Genomic DNA, 20,980 nt, shown 5'->3' on the forward strand with positions numbered 1-20,980 from the left:
CTTTACTGTGCTGACCCTGGCTTGAGCCGTATCCAGCTCTTATCTGGATAACTTCAACAGCCTTCTGACTGGCTTGTTTCCTCACCCCATGTTCCTGCACCAACAGTGTCCTCTAGTTCTTAACTCAGTGTGCATGATGAAAATCAGTTTTGATTTGGGACCAGCACCCAGAGCATTAGAATACTTTTTAAAATGTCTCATAATTCTTCAAAATTATCAGAGATTATTTTAGCCTTTGGTTAGTAATTGTTGAGACTGACCAGTGGGTAAACGGAGCCCTTTACATTGTTCTTTCAAATAAATATGAAACAAAACAAAAGATTCTCTGGTGATTCCAATCTGCAGCAGGATTGAGAATCACTGGTCTGTAATCCCCAAACCAGATCATTTCCCCCCTAAATAATTGAGACAGTTCTATTTACAAAGCTGTCTTAAAGAATTAAAACGGATACATAAAAGACTAAAAACACCAAATTTATTTTCCAAAGTACAGAAAAAGGTACACATTTAAATTTACTTTGCATATTCCTTAACAACAACAGAAACAACAAAACCCCACCTGTTTCATGCCCTACTTATCTCAACTTAACTCTCAACCAACTGTAGCATCCACAAGAAGGGAAAGATTTTTGGCCCTTTTTCGCAGAACCTGAAAGGTGACATGAAGAGATGTGAAACATATACCCGACTCAATTCTCCTAAGACAAGGCAAAGGCTCGTTAACAATGAAGCTCCATACTGATGGAAAATGAGAGGCTTCCTACTGCCAATTTACCCAGGAACTCTGGAATAGTCATCTGCTGTCTGAAGTATTACCACAACTTTCACTACTGCTCCATGTTATTTAGAGGTAAAGCACAGAGCATGGAGGAATGAAATTCTCTTCAGTTTCAAATGAACTAATATTTAAACCTGAAAATATCAAATGTGATTCTTTTTCTCTTTAGAAAATAAACCACCCAGATGAATTTATTGGTTTGATGCATACTTGTTTAATAAACCTGACAAAGAAAAATCAAACTATCACTCTATTTTTGCACAGTAATGAGAATCTATAAAATGTTTTGCGTTCTATCAACAAGAGCTACTGAGATCATTCGACTTGATCGGAGCCCGCCTCAGAACACTGGGGCAACTGCAGAGACCTGCTTACTTGGGGACTGGGCCCACTCATGCTCACCAGACGGCTGCTGATGACGTTGAGCTCCCGTATCACCATGCTCAGGTCTTCGTGCAGTGTGACTATGGCAGTTTTCACCTCCCCTAGAAGAACGTTAGTGGAATTGTCTGCTTCAGGCTCCCTGGACAGGCCTTTGGTTGCCTGAGAACTAGAACAGGACACCGAGGTGAAATGGTCTACATTCTGAGTGGAAAACGCTACCCAGTCACTGCTAGAAATTGAACTCGTCTTCTCTTTGGCAGAACCAGAGTCATCTGGAAGAATTTCCAGGAGGTTGAGGTGGTCATTTGCTTTTTCATCGGGGAACAATGGACTCCTAGGAGCAAAAGGGTGACGGATCCTGGCTGTCTTATCTGTATTTTTAACAGAGGCAGAAGAAGACTGTTGACGGGACAAAGTCCAAAAGGAAGGTCCGGCCCGAACTGGGGGTAAGGGATGAACAGACTTCTCTGGAGAGGCTGAATCAGGGGATGACACAGATAAAGTAGAAAAGGAGAATGTTCCCTCAGAGGCAGTTGAAACTAAAATGTGTAAATGAAAGACAAAGATTAGGCAACATACAAATAAGAGTAATAGCTTAAACAATTTTACAACGTCAAATTCTATCTGGTCTCAGCATAAACTACTTAGAATTTTACATGTTAAAGAGCCACAGTAGGCCCCAATAAAACCAAAGCAGGAAATAGAGAAAATCTAAAGATGTATGATACATCAATAATACCATAGAAAAGGAATTTAAATAGAAATATCAATATTCATCTTGACTCTCAAACTTTGCCTAATATATTTTTACACTACACTTACCAGAGAGCAGAAAAGTAGAATATTACACCCTCTTCTACTCACTGCCAGAATTTTAAGTTGACATTTAAAGCAGAAAGTCTAAGAAACCTGTAACTTAGATTCCTTCTCTTTTTTTGTTTTTAACAGAAAATATTATGGCAAAATGAACAACCAACTACAAGTACCTCAGAGTTACAAAACTAATCTTTTTCTCTCAATAGTCAAATATAGTCAAGGCTGAGTCCAACCCACCCAAGATCCAGGACACTTTAGCACTTGTATATAATTTTTTTTTTTTTTCCGCCAAGAAACTACAAATAAAATGGATTCTATTTTCCATAAAATTCAAGATTTGATAATGTTTTTAACTTCCCTTCAGGCAAAAATCATATTAAATCTCTTCTTTCACACTTTATTCTAAATCATTATTTCCCAGACCATTATGGAGAACACTGTGTCCCTTAAGATGTAAAAAGATGTTTTGTGAGAACTGGGTTTCAAAGTCAAATAAGATTGGCCAATTGCACACTGTGCCTCCCATTAGGAGATTAACAATATCCGTTAGCATATTCAAGGTTCTGAGAAATTGACAGTACAGTTGACCCTTGAACAACACGGGGGTTGGGGTGCTGGCCTGCCCCACATTCAAAGACCCCCACATAACTTTACAGTTGGCCCACCATATCTGCAGTTCCAAATCTGCAGACTCAATCAACTGCAGATTGTATAGTACTGTAGTATGTATTTACTGGAAAAAAATCGTGTATAAGTGGACTCATGCAGTTTGAACCCATGTATTTAAGGGCCACCTGTAATTTAGTCAAGTGTTTCCAAACTGTATCGGACATAGATCATTTTCTTGTCTCCTTGGAATCTCTATTTTTATTCATTTATGCCTTAGGTGGGCTTCCCAGATGGCTCAGTGGTAATCTGCCTGCCAACGCAGGAGCCGTGGGTTCAATCCCTGGGTTGGGAAATGGGATGGATACTCCAGTATTCTTGCCTGGAAAATTCCATGGACACAGAGTCTGGTGGCTACAGTCCATGGGGTTGCAGAGAGTCAGACACGACTGATGTGACTGAGCACGCATGCCTTAAAAGGTGATACAAGTTGTCAAATTCTAGTGCCAAAGTCTTTGAAATTAACTTTGAACTTACTACTCAAAAAAAATTTTTTTTAATTGGCAATTCCCTGGCAGTCCAGTGATTAAGACTCTGTGCTTCCAGTGCAAGCGGGCACGGGTTTGACCCCTGCTCTGGGAACTAAGATCCCACATGTCATGAGGCAGGGCCAAAAACTAAAAGTAAATAAAATAACAGTGAGAATAATTTGAGAATAAAATAATTAAAAATACAAAACTTATTCACTATAAGTCATAGAAGTGGGAGATTAATGCTCACCACTTAGCACACAAGACTTATCTTTCTTTCTTATTTATTTTACATATTCATGTCATTCTAAACTAAATTGGACCTCTTGTCTAAAAATGTGGCCAGGGCAGACAGCTTCTATTTTTGGCTTCAAAGCCACCTGGTGCCTAGCTCCAGTTCTCAGGAAAGAATTCCAATCACAAAACTTTAAGGGGGCGAAATGAGTATCCTCAGCTGGTGCAGCAGCAGGACACAAAAAGGAAAGTAGGAACTTCGTTAACAAACGGTCAAGACAGGACAAGCACACCCAAGAATCCAGGCCAGGCTCACCCAACACTCTATCCTTGGGTTAGAATGAGGGTATGTGGCAACCGCCCTGCCAATGACGGAAGCCTCTATACGCGCGTGTCCCGAGTCACTCCACAACTCTCTGGGCCGCATCCACCACTGTCGCTGGACACGTCTCTAGGCCACCCTCCTATTTTCCATTCATATATCCTGGGTCCTTGTCTTTCTTGGTCTATTCTCAGGCTAGAGTAACACGTTCTCCAGCGGCTAGCATCTCACTTCAGAGACCCTCCATGTACCTTCTCCAGAAAACACATCTCTAGACTTCTGCCAGAGGTTGTGAGAGTTGGTTGAATATTCAGGGCAACTATGAGGCAAAGGCATCTCAGAGAAGCAAAGAAACTTTCCCAAGATCACAGGGCTCAAAAGGGGTAGAGATGAGACTCAAATTCAAGTCTCTGATGTTAAAGCATATAATCTAATCTAAACTCTACATCCATACCATTCTAGTATATTATAATTATTTTTACTCTATTAGATAATTATGTTAAATTCTAGATATAAAGTTGAGAAGGCAGGCAACCAAGATTGTGAGGGATGTAGAAGGGTTGATGGATATTCAAATCTTTACCTCAAAACAGATAGGAAAACAGAGGGTTGCTGTGGCTATATTTAGTTATTCGAAAACAGAAAATCTTAGTAATATTTATCTTCCATTTCTCATATTGTGTACAAGTTGGAACTGCAGTTAGCAGGAGAAAGTAACAGGAAAAGAGATTTCAGTCCAGTTGAAAAATGAAAATGTTTAAATAGTTGTGGTTTCCCACACATGACATGCACTGCTTTGGGAAGCGGTGAGGTTCTTAACACTTACGGAGCTCATGCACAGCCTGAGCGACCATTTGGCAGGAACATTTCAGGCAAGATCAAGGCATCAGCTGACAGAACTATATATCCTTGGTGAGATTCTAAGATTCTAGGACCCAAACCACATATGTTAGAGTACTAAGAAACTATTCTAGAAATAGTTCACTCTGGTCAGAAAGAATGATTTCATAAGGAAGATTTAAGAAGGCCAGGAGGAAAACAATATTTCAGTCAAATGTTAGTATAATGTTATCTTATATATTTAAAAGATCTCTGGTTCCTCTACCTGTTCTAAACCCTGCTTGTACATCTGGAAGTTCTCGATTCAAGTACTGCTGAAGCCTAGCTTGAAGGATTTTGAGCATAACCTTACTAGCATGGGAAGCGAGCACAAGAGTCTGGTAGTTTGAACATTCTTTAGCATTGCCCTTCTTTGGAATTGAGATGATAGAGATTTTCTTTTATTGGGCTCCAGAATCACTGTGAATGGTGACTGCAGCCATGAAATTAGAAGACACTTCCTTTTTGGAAGGAAGGCTATGACAAACCTAGACAGAGTATGAAAAAGCAGAGACATCACTTTGCCAACAAAGGTTCACATAGTCAAAGCTGTGGTCTCTCCAGTAGCCATGTATGGATGTGAGAGCTAGATCATAAAGAAGGCTGAATGCTAAAGCTTTTGAATTGTGATTTGGAGAAAACTCTTGAGAGTCCCTTGGGCAGAATGGAGATCAAACCAGTCAATCCTAAGGGTAATTAACCCTGAATACTCATTGGAAGGGCTGATGCTGAAGCTCCAATATTTTGGCCACTTGATGTGAAGAGCTAACTTATTGGAAAAGACCCTGATGCTGGGAAAGATTGAGGGCAGGAGGAGAAGAGGGCAGCAGAGGATGAGATGGTTGGATGGCATCACCGATGTGATGGACATGAACTTGGGTGAATTCTAGGAGACAGTGAGGGACAGGGAGGCCTGGCGTGCTGCAGTCCATGGGGTTGCAAAAAGTTGGACACGACTTAGCAACTGAACAACAACCAATATATTTAAAGATAACACAGTTATGGTAGGCACACACGTGTGACATGATGAATACCTGGCTTCAGTTTTATGCTGAAACTGAAAGTTGCTCAGTCGCGTCTTACTCTTGGGACCCCATGAACGGTATATCCCATGTATACAATCCATGGAATTCTCCAGGCCACAATACTGGAGTGGGTAGCCTTTCCCTTCTCCAGGGGATCTTCCCAACCCAGGGATCGAACCTAGGTCTCCCACACTGCTGCTGCTGCTAAGTCGCTTCAGTCGTGTCCGACTCTGTGCGACCCCATAGATGGCAGCCCAACAGGCTCCCCCATCCCTGGGATTCTCCAGGCAAGAACACTGGAGTGGGTTGCCATTTCCTTCTCCAATGCACGAAAGTGAAAAGTGAAAGTAAAGTCGCTCAGTCATGTCTGACTCTTAGCGACGCCATGGACTGCAGCCTACCAGGCTCCTCTGTCCATGGGATTTTCCAGGCAAGAGTACTGGAGTGGGGTGCCGTTGCTTCCTACACTGCAGGCAGATTCTTTACCAGCTAAGCCACCAGGGAAGCCCACAGTTTAATGCCAGTGTTTCTTAAAGTGCGGTTCCTGAACCAGCAGCAGCATCACCTGAAAATTTGTTAAAATGAAGTTCTAGGGCCCCACCCCAGACCAGCTGAATCAGACACTGGGGGTTGGGGCTCAGAAAACTGGGTTTGAACAAACCTGCAGGTGTTTCTGCTATGTGCTCTGGTCAGAGAATCACTGCTTTTTGCTGTATGCCCACCTTTCTCCTGCTGTGTAGCTACAACTGCTGAGTAAACAGCTTCTCACTGTTTATAGTTCTGCAGCTTTGATTCGTAGGCTGCTTGATGCTTTTGCTCATAAGAACCCACTTCATCTCTAATTGCTGCACGCCAATTTACTTTTGTTTCCAAACACGCTGCAGCTGTACCAGCCACTGCACACTGCGCCTCAGGGCGCATCTCCCTCCCGGTTTAGTGACCCTTCTCTGGCTTACTGCGGTGGTTGTTAACAAGCATCCTCTTCATACAGTCGACCCCCCAGAGCTGAAATGCAGCAAGTATTGCAAATCAGCTGCAGCAAATAGCTGGATTTAAAAGTCTCATTGTGTGATACAGTCATGCTAATGACTGCCAGACTCGCTTGAAGATAGCACTGAAAAGATTTTTCCAAATGCTAATGTGTTATCTCTAATTTTTTATGCTCACAAATAACGCTGGATCTGTTAATTAGGGTCACAAAGAGTCGGACACAATTGAAGCGACTTAGCACGCACACACTGTTAATTATTATACTACAATTTTAAACTTAAAAAGCATTTGGAAGTACTGGATTGGAAAAAATAAGATAACAAATACACTTCTGGAAATATTTAAAATTATCTTTAGCAGTAAATGTAAATTTTTCTGCTAGCAGCTGGTCTTCGGTAAACAGTTCACTGTACAAGAGAGGGATTTTTTTCTTTTTCTCATTCTCCAATTCATCTCTTTCAGTTTTCCTCACTAATACAGAATGGCTGTCAAGTTACCTACACACAGGAATTATACTATCCTGATTTTGTTCTATGGCTAAAAAATGAAACATTTACAAAATTCTTTGTAATAGAATTATTCATAACTGCCAAAAAGTGGAAACAATCCAAACGTCTGTGAACTGATTAGGATAAAGGAAATGTGTTTATCTATACATTGGAATGTTATCCAGCCATAAAAGGGAATCACTTACTGATTTATGCTACATTGTGGATAAACCTTGAAAACATGATGCTCAGCGAAAGAAATAAATCACAAAAGGCCTCGTGTTGCATGACTCCACCCCATGAAATGTCCAGAAAAGGTAAATCCATAGAGACAGAAAGTAGACAGTGGCTACCAGGGCCTGGGATAAAAGGGGCAGAGAGTGGCTGCTTGTGTGTACAGGACTTTCGAGGGCAGTGGGAATGCTCTGGCATTAGTAGTGATGACTGTACAACTCTGAGAATACACTGAAAAACCACTACGCTGTCCGTTTTCAAAAGGTGCATTTTATGGTACAGGAATTAGATCTCAATTTTTAAAAGCTGCCATATTTGAAAATTTATTTTTAGTATCATTATTATAAATAAGCTACATAAAAGAACCAGATTTAGGAGTAACACGGGCCTAGAGAGAAATGCTAGTAAGTCTGCCCCTTATTATAAGCAGTTATAAATCACTTATGCTGGATTTTTATTGGGAAAATTGGATTATTGTATTAAAGATGAGTTTTCTCACTTGCTTATGAAGTATAAATGCGGTTCATTAAATTAAAAAAATCAAATTGGTGCATCTTTCTGTCTGCACAAGAGCAGGCAGGAGCTGCACAGCTGGAAGGGTTGTTGGGGCCCTGTCTAGGGGTCAGGGAGCACCCTGGCTGTGACCTCCCTGGAGGGTGATAAGCCTCCCTCTCCCATCAACGCTCTACTCCACACGGTGCTTATGGACCACCCTGACCACTAGCTCACCAGAGTTAGCTGGGATGGTCTGTAGAACTGCTTTCTATCATTTCCCCCATTGCTTCAGGGACTCTGTTAATTGTTCTAACTCCCAAAGGCTTTTATAGGCAAAAAGAACAAGGCATTGTAAATGAGTCTTTTGTGTGTGTGTCACTTTAGTTTCTTTTCCTAGCAAAGGTGAACTGAAAAACAGCTACAAAGAACAACTACTGCTGAAATCCAGAGTAAAAAACAAAATGGAACCAAATGAGACGGAAAGGAGGAAGCCAGTGAGGATGGTCACCGCTATCTCAACAAGACAAAGCACAGATAATTTTTTCCTCCCCAAAATTAGAAAGTAAAATCCAGTGCATCTAACACCCTCACCCTGACTGTGGCTGATGAGACTATAAGGAAAGCTGCCTGCCACCAAATTGGCTTCTAAGTATGTGCTAGCTCCTTCTTCCTTTTTAGTGTGCGTGATAAACTAACGACCTAAAACAACAGTTTGAGCTTCAGACAAATAAGCAGAGGAGCAGAAGGAATGGGCTGTTCTCAGAACAGAGGTATTGAGCATCAAAAGGTCAAAGGAGGTTGCTGCAGCAAATTCATTCCTCTCATTCAGTAAAGATATTAAAGTGTATTAGCTGGCTGCCTTAGACAGTCTCCCTGGTATTTGAGAACCGCTAAAATATGCAAGGTTTTTTTTAATTTGTCCAGCTCATTATCTCCAAAGAGTTTTATGACAGTGGACCTGGACCCTTCCTATAAACAAATGCTTAAATGAAAACCAGAAAAAAAAGGTACTCTCTTCGTTATCCTCCACCACCCAGTATCCATGGAGACTAACATCCATTTAGTCTCATCATTTCTTGAATTCCTCAACCACAATGACCTTCAGCCATTCCTCTGAGTATTTCCTAGAATGCTATCACTCTCAACTGCCCTACTTTGAAATCTTGTTTTCCAAGATTACTTTTTCTTCTCAGTTACTTCCAGCTCTATAGATTCCTTTTACATTCCTTTTAATACATCTACACTTTGGCCTCACTGATGCAATGAGACCACAGATGCAATGATCTTTCTGTTTTCTCTCTTTCTATCAGTGTCCTCTTGGTTCTGGCTCCTTTCCTAAACCAGTCTAGAATCCCAGGATCCATCACTTTAGCCACTTTCTGGCTACTCTCTTGCTGAATGTCTTATGCCTTACTTTGCCTTACTTGCTACTAATTTCTTTCTTTGGCCTCCCTGGGTGGCATGCAGGATCCTAGTTCCCCAACCAGGAAATCGAAACCGTGTCCCCCCGCAGTGAAGTCTTAAGCACTGGACCCTCAGAGAAGTCTCCCTGACACTAATTCTTGATGCAGGAGTCAGCAAAACGTTGATAGAAAGGACAGGATGGGTGATCTTTTAGGCTTTGTGGTTCATACAGTCTGACAGCTCTGCTGATGTGGCACAAAAGCAGCCAAAGACAATATGTGAGCCAAGCAGTATGGTTGTTTTCCAATAAAACTTTATTTACAAAAACAGGCAGTGGGCCAGATTTGGTCCAGGCTGAAAGCTGGTCAATCCCTGTCATAGGCCTATTCAATTTAAATATCTGCCTTTTTCATTTCTATCCCCGGGATGCTCAGCACAGGAAAAAAATAAATAAATAAATAAAGCCCAGACCTGAAAAACTGGACCACTACAAACCACTGTTCCTCCATCTTCTCAGAGTCTCAGCAGCTCCTTCTTCCATTCTCAGCAGTGGCTGTTCTAAATTTTTTCCAGTTTCTTCATGGAAAAAAGGAAACCACTCCAACCCTCAGGCTTGGCAGGTGACCCCAGACAATAAGATACGGAGGCCATGACATACAGAGTGCAGCCCATGAATGTTCAGTACATTTAATTATTGAGAACAATAAGACCCTTCTCTCACATCGGTACACCCTTTTTCCTCCTTCCTTATGGGTGCTCAGCACGAGGTGACTCTCTTCCTGGTCTGGATTCTAGTCTGCCTTCCCCATATCCCCCTCCATCTCAGGATCCTTCCCCCGACCTTGCTCACCAGCTCCTGTCTCTATCTCTCACCTCAAATCTTTTCCTTCAGCCGACTCACTGGAAAAGACTCTGACACTGGGAAAGGCTGAAGGCAAGAGGAAAAGGGGGCAGCAGAGGACGAGATGGTGAGACAGCATCACTGACTCAATGGATGTGAATCTGAGCAGATTCCAGGAGACAGTGAAAGAAGGGAAGCCTGGCACGCTGCAGTCCACGGTGACTCAGAGTCAGACACAACTCAGCAACTGAACAACGACACCTTTACCACTAGAATTTAAAATAAAATATGTGGCATTTTCTATTTACCCATGTATTTATAATGCCTAGTGCTATCTCCGCCCCGCCCCCCCCCCCCCGCCACAATTCACTGGGGTCTTCCCCTAGACATATATTATGGCTTCAACCACTGTGGTGAGATCCACTGGGTCCCCATCCTGGGTGGCAAGTTCTCTGGACACCCTCAAGAGCTATGCCTACATAGAATTTGCCACCAAGAGCTCGGCCCAGGCCACCATGGAGCTGGACAAGAGCATCTTTCAAGGCTGCGTCATCAAGTGCTGCCCAAAAGGACCAATTTACCAGGCCTCGGCTCCACGGACCACAGGGGCCTCGGCTCCACGGACCACAGGGGCCTTCAGGAACACCCAGGTGCCGGGGGGGGAGCCTTCCCGGACAACAGCCTCCAGGGCAGGGCCCGTTTCAGACCGTGAGAATGGAACCGGGGGTGCAGAAGAGTCTCACCATGGTTTTTACTGTGTTGAAGCGAGGACTCGATTTTGAGAGTGGGGCTGTAGCGGGGTCAGGAGTTAACACAGCTCTACTTGGGACCATTTACTCCATGCAGAATAACTGCTCCACCCTCTTCATTCAGCGGGAGGACAGTCCAAACCCCACGCCAAAGCCATCAGGCACCCAGCAGGGCACAGGGTGGGCCTGCCATGGGGGCCAGTCTTGACTGTGGAGGGCACGGGGCAAAGCTGCAGGTAGGTGAGGCCCAGGCAGCCGGGGTCGGCTCCAGTGATGCCTTTTATAGAAAAGTAGAAATGTGTGTCTTATTGGTCAAGAATTTGGGCAGAGTTTACTAATGGAATATGAGACTCCTTCTGAGTCTCCCTCCCTTTTAGGGTTTCCCTTGTAACTTTTCAACTTTGTTGCCAGTACTGAGCTCCTTCTTTTGACACCTCAACCTTTATGAACGGAATAGCATCCTCAAGGTCTTAATTTCAGCTAATTATTTTTCTGCTTTGGAATTCAGATGAAATTCCCCCATCTTTTCTTCTGTTTTTTTTTTTTTTACATATATTAATCATAATTATTTTAAAGTATGTATGTTATAACTTCAGTACCTAGATTATTTATGAGTCTGTTTCTGTTGCTTATTTTATCCTGTATTTCTGGTCATTTGTTCATTTCCTGGTATGCCTGGTAATTTTTTGGTGAATGCCAAACCTTATGCATGGAAAACTAAGTAGCACCACTCAAGAAAGGATTTTATTGTCTTCAGATACTTTGCTCTAGTTGAAGCTGGGTTTCAGCATTTGGGAGGGCTGTTCTATTTCCAGGCTGTCCTTGCTCCTAGAATGTATCTCTGATGCATAGGGTGTAGCCCTTTAGAGGGCCCAGCGGAAAGGACGGTGTATTTACCACAGTCCCTACAATTCTGCACATCCTAAACTCCAACCTCCATCTTCTTAGCATCACAAGACTCTCAGAATCTCTGGTTAGCTTCTTGGCTTCTTTCCATTTAGTTTCTCGGCACCTTATCCAAAACCTGAGCAGTTTAGCAGCAGGCAAAAGTAACAGTAAGAAATTACACAAAGACTTGTGGACTTTTTCTCTGTGATTCCCTCCCCTCTGAAATATTGGCCCCTTAAGTCCCTGACACTTTGGAAACCCCAAACTCCAACCCTACCTCCCCAGCTCAGGGAGACAGCAGAAAGCCCAGGCCTCTCGTGTTCCCTTGGCTTCTATCACCCTGCTCTGCTAACAGGCAGACAGGCAAGGGGGAGAAAACTGAGACACTACTCAGATGCCAGCTGCGGGTCCAGGCCTCTGTTTCTGATGTGCTGGCTGTAAATAGAAGAATCCCACGGTCCCCTCTTTGGGTTTGATAATTTGCTAGAATGGCTCACAAAACTCAGGACCTTGCTTTGCTTACTATGACTGGTTTATTATAAAGGAACAACCAAATGGAAGAAATGCACAGGGCAAGGTATGGGGAAGGGACACAGAGCTGCCGTGCCTTCTCTGGGCGATCGTCCTCCCAGAACGTTCACGTGCTCACTAACCTGGAAGCCCTCTCAACCTCATGGCCTAGGGTTTTTACAGAGGTCCCATTACATAGGCATGACTGATCAAATTATTGGCCCCTGATTTTTTTTAGACTATCCATCACTGCCACCTGCTTGCTCTCTTCTGAAAAGCATCTATTATTTGTTTTGGCTGCGCCGGGTCTTCGTTGGAGCACGTGGCCTTCTCTAACTGCGGTGTAGGCTTCTAGAGCATGTGGGTTCAGTAGTTGCACATGTGGGCTTGGCTGGGATATATGGGATCTTATTAATAGTTCCCTGAGCATGGAGTCTTATCCACTGGACCACCAGGGAAGTCCCCATTGGCTTTTGATTGATCAAATCATTGGCCATTCCTTCTCCTCTCCCCAGAGGTCGGGGATGGAGTTGAAACATAAACATATTCTGTTTATGATGAATAACAGAAAATGCCTCTTTCTCTCCTATCACTCAGGAAAATGACAAGGGTTTCAGAAGCTCCGTGCTAGGAACCAGGGGTGAAGACCAGATATACATTACTTATCGCATCACAGCATCACAATCCTTTCCCCTAGGAGCCATCAGGTGTTTTCTATCTTGGTTGTTTTATAATGATTTCTAATAGTTTTCCAGCTTTAACCAACATTGTTGGTGGAGGATTAGACTAATCCTATCTACTTCATTGTAAGTAGCAGGAAAAGTCTTCCTTGCTAACTGGTTTTAGAGGAACTTCTTATAATTTTTCATAATTAAATATACTTGATATACAAGCTATGACCAAAAGTATTCTCAATTTTCTTTTTGTGGTATTTGTGGAAGAAATGAACCAAAGTAACAGCTTTCCAGGGGACATGAGCTAATCCTAACATGCACTGGCTATCATAACCAGTACTAACTGGTTTCTCCATCAGTAGTCTCAGCAGAAAAGTTAATTTTGTGGCAAAACTAAGAATTAGTTTTATTTTTAGGTACTCAATTAAAAAAAAATTCTGGGAAGAGCAGTAAGAAGAATCTCTTACTAGTCACTGACCTTACTAGCATTAAGGTAAGTTTCTTTAACCTCAAACAATTTTGGCTTCCATTGTTTGTATTTATATTGTACTTCTGACCTGAATTTGAGGTAGTTTAAAGGATTTATATTTTAAAAGTTCATATTTAAAAATTATATTTATGAGTTAGTAAGCATTATTACACATGAGAATCAATAAACTACTTAGTCTTTGAAATGAAAAAAAAGTGAAAGTGTTTGTCGCTCAGTCATGTCCGACTCTTTGAGACCCTGGGGACTGTAGCTGGCCAGGGTCCTCTGTCCATGGAATTCTCCACATAAGAATACTGGATTGGGTAGCCATTCTGTTCTCCAGGGAATCTTCCCAACCCAGAGATTGAACCCAGGTCTCTTTCATTGCAGTAAGGTTCTTTACCATCTGAGCCACCACGGGTATGCACCAGCAAATGGGTTATTCTTTTACTAAATAACTCTACAGAAGAAAGTATAAATTATGAAATGTAGGATTTAACAACTGACAGCCAATGACCTGGGAACTGGCCTTATCCTTTATCTACCAGTCTAGACAATACTGCAACCCTCTCAATGTTTTGCAAGACAGAAGAGGGAGGCGATTCTCTACTCCCCCCGCCCCTTTTTTGTAATCAGTACACAGCTCTTTTAAAAAAGGGAAAACACACACACACCAATATACACACTAATCACTTTCTCTCATATAGTTTTTAAATAAGTAACCTAAATGTTTGACAGGAAGCTCTTGTTTAATGCTAGTTCTTTCTAATTTGTTCTGTATCAAAATTGCTCAGAACATGGGCTTCACTCAAGCACATGGAACCGTGATGATGATCTGCTATTAGCCCTTTTTAAAAGGGGCACTTTCCCAACTCAGAGGTACCTCTCCTCATACCAGTGGGTGGAGAATAAGAGAAGCCAACAACCCAGGAGACAGAAAGCAGAGAAAAGTAAAAGAAGAGTACTTCAAAAGAGGGGTTTCTTGTAGACTCACCCCATGTGGCTAAGGTCTGGAGGTTTTCATCCTCCATCGGAACCAGGCCGGACCGTGTTGCTTCCTGATGACCCTTACTGATTACAGTCTCTTTCACTGGGTCAAATGTTGTGAATGAGGGAGATACATACAGTGTCTCCACGGAAGCCTGGTTTCGGAAAGTAGAATCTGACTTTGATGTCCTTAAATGAGGGCCTGTGAACTCTTCTTGACTAGACGGCCAATGTGCTGGTAAAGTCGCCAATGTGTCACAGCTCTTTGCGGCTGGCTGCTTTTCTAAAGGCATTTGCAAAGGGCTTCCTGTGATGGTCTTTGTAATGGTACTGTCCACGCTCTCGTCCAGATTCTCATTTGTCTGCAGAGATGGGCTTTTTTCTGAGGGAACAGGCACAGTATCTGTAAAATAACAAATGAAAGAGCTATAAAAATAATAAAATGGAAAGTACTCTCTGTCAGATTTATTGCATTTTTAATAGATGGATATTTTTATGCCGTAACAGAATTCTCTGCTGTTTAGTCGATTCTACTTTTTCACTGTTTCTATTCTATTTAAAGTATACCCAAGCATAAGTGATGACTAGTCATTCTGTGGCTGTCTTTCTCTCTCTCTCTCTCTCCTCACTGAAGCCAAGGCCAGGCAAGCTTCAAATAACTTGTCTTTAAATATTTCTCCCTTCACCCACTTATCCATCTCTGAAACCACTCTATTTTTAGTTCCTTCAAACTTTCATCTCTTACAAGATAAACTAGAGAAAACATGCCACCTCATACTGGTCTATCCTCACAGAACCCCCAGCTACAAAAAAGTCTTTCGCCCCAAAATAAAAAAGGTCTTCTCGCCCCAGTGTCTATCCAGGGCCCATGAAAGAAAAACACTCTCTTAGATAGCAACCTAATTTTAATAATAACTCAGTGGGAGAAAAGAAGCAATTTTTCCAGAACCGTTGTGACGACTACTAAAACGGACGTTCCACTGGGTCAGGGATCTTTGTCCGTTTTATTCATTATATCATCAAAGTACCTAGGATATAATGGGAAAAGCACCTGGAATATAACAGATAAGTAATACATACTACAAATCAAAGGGATTGAGAGAATGGAGGGGAATTGAAATTTATCTACTGAATATGAATTATGAGCCTGGTCCAAGTTTCTAGATGTAAATAGTTATCAACACTGCCAGTGCTAGGGACTTGCTCTCGAACAGTTTCATGTGAAATAGTATATGGAAAGAAAGAAAACTAAGAGGGCAAAAGGAAGACTGTCTCATTTGAACTCCTCCAAAGAAAGGAGGCGATGGGAACTGTGCGAGTTGCTGTGAAGTGTTTACACGTCACAGTGTACCTCACAGTGAGCAGTGAGTGTACCTCACAGTGAGCAGTGAGATGCACGTCACTATCCCTTTCAGGCTATGAGTTATTATAGTGAAAAGCAAATCTTCTTTATCTCTAACCCTCTTTCCCATTTCATCCACAGTTGGAGGCTAACCTGGGCAAAAGTGCTGCTGGTTCACCACAGAATCAGACAGTTCAAGAAACCTGAATCATTACCTCTACCAGGAACTCCGTTTCCTGGCCTCCCGCCCCCCCCCCCGCCCCCCCCCCGCCCCCCCGGCCCGCCACCCCTAGTCCTCTCATCTCCGGACATTTTCATACTTAAAAACTCAGTTCAACTCTCACCTTCTCTACAAAGCTTGCCCCGATCCTGTCTTTCCTCGCTCTATCCTATTATTGTTTACCTTACGGTATCTTGTTAGGAGCCCTGTGAGCAGTTGTAACACATCATCTCGTTAACTATTAATGCAAGTCTGGCCGCCTGCCTGAAAACAGGTTAGCTGAGGAGACCTTACTAGGAGTTTCCTTTGTACCCCAGCACCCAACAGTGCATTCCCATAGGACGTGTTTGATAAAACTTGTTGAGTGGAAGGCCAAACTGAAGCACAAGGATAAAAAAGGTAATGGCTTTGTTTTTTAAATTGAATATAGTTTAACTACTTAATAGTGATTAAGGGAAACAGAAGATTGGTATATAAAAGTAACATCTAAAATATTCCAGGTGTGCATATGATCATGTTATATCTAGTGGATAAAGGTTCTGTTAAAAAGATTAATATATTCCTAGTAGAATATGAGATCAATGGTGTCCCACAGTGCATGTGTGCATCACCATATTTACATAAAACCATGGCTAAGAAGTGAATTTCAGTCAAATATTTTTCCATTGACTTTCACTTTTCTTAGGAGAAAAGTCTTTCTATAAGTAAAGAAATCATCTTGAAATTTAGCAACATGTAAACTAAGATAATTCAGAATGACAGTGACTTTCTGGTGACAATATTCAAAATAATACTCCATCTAAATCTAAAGAAAGAAAGAAACTGAAATCTCAAGACACTCCTTGAAACTCATTCCTCTGTGGATGCTTCAAGTGAACTCTGCTAGCATCCCTTCATCTCACTAAGCAATCTTTGCAATATTCTTCCCTGGCTCTGTTTCCTCTAAAATGCAGACAGTCGATCCTTGGCCCCTTCCTCTTCGGCCTCTACCATATCCCAGGGTGATGTCACCTATTACTGCTCTTAAAGGAGGATGAGATCCATCACCTGTATGCAAGTAATTCACACATTTTAATTCTCAGCTCTGACTTCGGCTGAGTTCTAGCCCCCAATACGTACCCATCTCTCTGTACAGGGCGGTCTTACTACCCACCAGCCTCCTCACCCTTGGGTGCTTGTTTTACCTCTATTAATATGACCATTAACTTCCCAGTCATGCAGGTTGGAGCACAGTTGCTACTACCTCCTCTAAGAGGTCTCCCTGCCCGTTCTCTCAGTTCATTCTGCACAGTACAGCCAGAGTGGCCTTTCCAAACTGAAAACCTGCTCATGTCACTTCTTTCCAGTATGTCCTCAAACTACTTAACAGGGTTTACAAGGCTCTTTATAAGTCAGTCCCCATTTACCTCTCTTGTCTCATTTTGTACTGTTGTTGCTGTTCAGTTGCCAAGTCGTGTCCAAGCCTTTGTGATGCCATGGACTGCAGCGTACTCTCCCTAAGACTGTACGATTCTGCTTAACCTCTCCCAGTTCTTCACACTCACCATGTTTCTTTCCGGTACCAAGTCTTCGCCCATGCTGCTCCTTCTGCCTGAAATGGTCCTCCCGCTTTATACCTGACTCCAGCTTCCAGGCTGATGGCCATCAGGTGGACACACACTTTCACGTCTCTGGTTTCATGTCTCTCTGTGCTCTTCCTTCAGTCTAGAACATCCTCATCCTTACCCTTCTTCTCTATCAAAAACCTTTCCACTCTTCTAAACTCAATTCAAATACTGCCTCCTTGGTGAAATCCTTTATATATCCTCCACGTTAAAATGAATCCCTATGTTCTTTGTTCTGATGATACAATGGGAATATTGTTTTCACTTATCATTTCAAATATTTACAGCCCATGGGGTTGTGAAGAGTTGGACACGACTAAGCATGCACACACATCATATTTCAAATATTATTCATTCATTTGACAAATATTTATTACGTATTAGTATGTGGCAGGCACTAAGCTCTGATGTCAGCAATGAACAAATCTTGTTGTTGACACCTCGTTAGAGCTTATTGACAGCTCTGGCACCCCCTAGAGTTTGCATACCCATATGCAGTGGCACATATTGTGTTCAACTTGTTCAATCGGTAAGTGACTGGCAGAGTTCCTAACACTCACTTGATAAATGTTTGTTCAAGCAATCTTTATCTGGATGATCCAGTTGTTAAAAGGAACATGAGTGGAGGACAAGAGATGTCTTAGAGGACATTCTAATTCAGTCCTTTTGTGATACACAGGAGAACCTGAAATTTCTAGAGGTCAGGTGACTTGCCAGGCTCACAAAATGATTCAAGGGCAGAAGTAGGACCAGAACCCCAAATTCCTGATTTCTAAGTCAATGCTCTTTTTATTAGGGGAATATGAGACGGAATAATGAGAACCAGCTGCACCAAGTACTTCTTGACCAACAATTGTTGTAATGGTACATAACTGAAGTGACTGGAGCTTTGGGATCAGGACATCTGTCCCTGGGGCTGCCTTTAGGGATGTGGGACCCTGCAGAGGGGGATGGAGTTAAGTACACAGTTGGCCTATGTATCTGTGCCTGTTTGTCTTCTCCCAGGAAGGGGCATGGGTAGAGTAGATTTTTTTCTTCGATTCATATGAAGAAAGAATAGCATTTATGGAAAATTTTCAGAAGCCCAGGAGAACCTGTGGGGGTTTGATGGAGAACAGCAAAAGGTTTGTCTTTTTATGCTCGAACACAAAGCACAAAAGTGGATACTCTGTAAACACTAAAACACTAAAGGGATTGTTTCATGAGGGATTCCCAAATTTCTCTGGGAAAGAATTTCTGTGAGTTCCACTGAAAAGGCAGAGAGGAATACAGAGTGAATTAATTTGGTTGGCTTGCTTTATCTGGTTTCTCATTTATTTTCCATTTAAACCTGAATGTCAAAAAGCTTTATTCTCAAGTATCTATCCAGCAGACTCCTGGATGGGGAGTCTAGAATTAAATTATGAGACTGTACTCAGTTTCTTTATTGTAACAGTGCTTTACACCTGCTAAAATACTTGATTAATGCAAAATAAGACCTTGAAATGTCAGTCATATTAAAACTGGTTTGGATATTCTTGATAGTTATCTTTAGGAAGAAGATTATTCCCTATGTAGGACATCAGACAGCAAATTTAAATACAGACTATCATCAAAATGCCTGAAGCAAGGGAAGAAAAAAAGACAGCCAACAACACAACTCCTTGCTTTGAGCCTAAGGACAAAAGAGAAATAGCTATGCTGCCGAAGGTACTGGAAAATGTTTTTGCTGGTTCAGAGACAATGATGAAATCATTTTTAAAAGAGAACATCAGATTTAATCCTGAGTTGAGAAACTTTGCCTACAGACAGGAACATTCCCATACTGGTAGCTCTTTTACAATTTTCAATAATTCCACTGCCTTGTTTCAGGTACTATAATCATTGCAAATTATTTTATATTCTATTATACTGAGGATCTAATAATGGGTGTTATATTCCAACAGCGCTATTGCTGTGATCAATTCTCCTGTTGGTCTGATACACAGTATCTAATTACAGCTACAAAGCAGAGAGCTGGCAAGCATGACAAAAGATGGATGCCACACACGTCTTTCTGTAGTTTAAAACTGTGTAACTAAAGGAGCTTCTACTTTAGTAATTATGTTAATCAGAGAAAATAGGACCTGAAGATAATAAGGCCATTTTGCTAAGAGGCCACAGTTATAAATTATTAACACAGAGGGGTGATTTGAATTGCTCATTAATATATTCATTTAAAGTAGACAAGCTATTAATTTTAAATGGATATTTAATGTGAAAGTTAAATAACATGTTTGACAAGAAAATCTTTATATATTTACCTTACAATATTTACATAAAGCCCCAAATAATCATTATAAGGTTGCATAGCTATACTCTCCCTACAATCTATGTTAAGTGTGTGTATGTACGTGTGTGTCTGTAGGGGGGATGTATATACACACAGTTGTAGATTCTGAGAATTTTTTATCATGTATCATCATACTTAACTGTAGTATATATATCCAAGTATTAAAATAAGGAAATATATTTGGAATTATAGTTATGAAATATGCCAAGTATACTTACTACTTCTTTTGATATGTATTTGAGGTAATGGCTTAGCTTTGCATAGAGAAATAGAGGTATGGACACATTGAAAGGTGCTTTTCTTTACAAAGCATCAAGTGGGACAGCTGAGACTTTCAGGCCTTGAAAATGGATTGTAATGTTGTGCGTGAGCTGTGAGTTCAATGCTAATGAAGCAACTGTATAAAATAAAGTGTCTTGAGACAGGAACACACATAAAACGAGGTTATGTGCTGATCGGCTGCCAGTGATGTTGTGACCAGAGATCGTGGGAATCTGAGTCTGTTTCCCAGGAGCAGGGATTCAGGAGGAAAGGTGTCAGTGTTTGGCGTGAACACACAGAACCAGACTACTGTATGCTCAACTTGAATAAATCCTCCCCAACACTTTACTAAGTTGATTGTACCACCAGGGGAGCTTTTAAAACTCCCCTGGGTCAGGTTACACCAAGACCAAATAAATTAGCTCCTCTGGCAAGGGGACTCAGGGACAGTGGCCTTACAAGCCAGTGTGCACAGTCGCTGGCAGAAACACTAGGAGAAGAGACAGGATGATCACAGCAACCAGCTCAGCTCAGCTCAGTCGCTCAGTCGTGTCCGACTCTTTGCGACCCCATGGACTGCAGCACGCCAGGCCTCCCTGTCCATCACCAACTCCCGGAGTTCACTCAAACTCATGTCCATCCAGTTGGTGATGCCATCCAGCCATCTCATCCTGTGTCGTCCCCTTCTCCTCCTGCCCCCAATCCCTCCCAGCATCAGGGTCTTTTCCAGTGAGTCAACTCTTCGCATGAGGTGGCCAAAGTATGGGAGTTTCCACTTTTCATCAGTCCTTCCAATGAACACAGCAATAAATAGTTGCTAATTTCACCCTCCCCCCGCAAAAGAAAATGGATCATAATGATTGGATTATATTGGGTTGGTCTGAAAGTATGTTAGGATTTTCCTGTAACGTATCATGGAAAAGCCTGAATAGACTTTTT

General features: G+C 41.9%; 1 protein-coding gene across 1 annotated transcript in view; it reads right to left on the minus strand.

Annotated features, from left to right (window-relative positions):
• Nucleotides 1,075-20,980, minus strand: part of ENTHD1 (ENTH domain containing 1) — an 81,732-nt gene continuing 61,826 nt past the window's right edge. The window contains exons 5-6 of the mRNA XM_005681180.2: nucleotides 14,311-14,706; nucleotides 1,075-1,701 (exon numbers count right to left, since the gene is read on the minus strand). Of these exons, the coding sequence (XP_005681237.2) occupies nucleotides 1,094-1,701; nucleotides 14,311-14,706 (1,004 nt within the window). The 3' untranslated portion in view covers nucleotides 1,075-1,093. The remainder of the gene's footprint in view (nucleotides 1,702-14,310; nucleotides 14,707-20,980) is intronic.

This window comes from Capra hircus, chromosome 5, assembly GCF_001704415.2.
Source record: "Capra hircus breed San Clemente chromosome 5, ASM170441v1, whole genome shotgun sequence".
In the NCBI taxonomy this organism is placed as follows: domain Eukaryota; kingdom Metazoa; phylum Chordata; class Mammalia; order Artiodactyla; family Bovidae; genus Capra; species Capra hircus.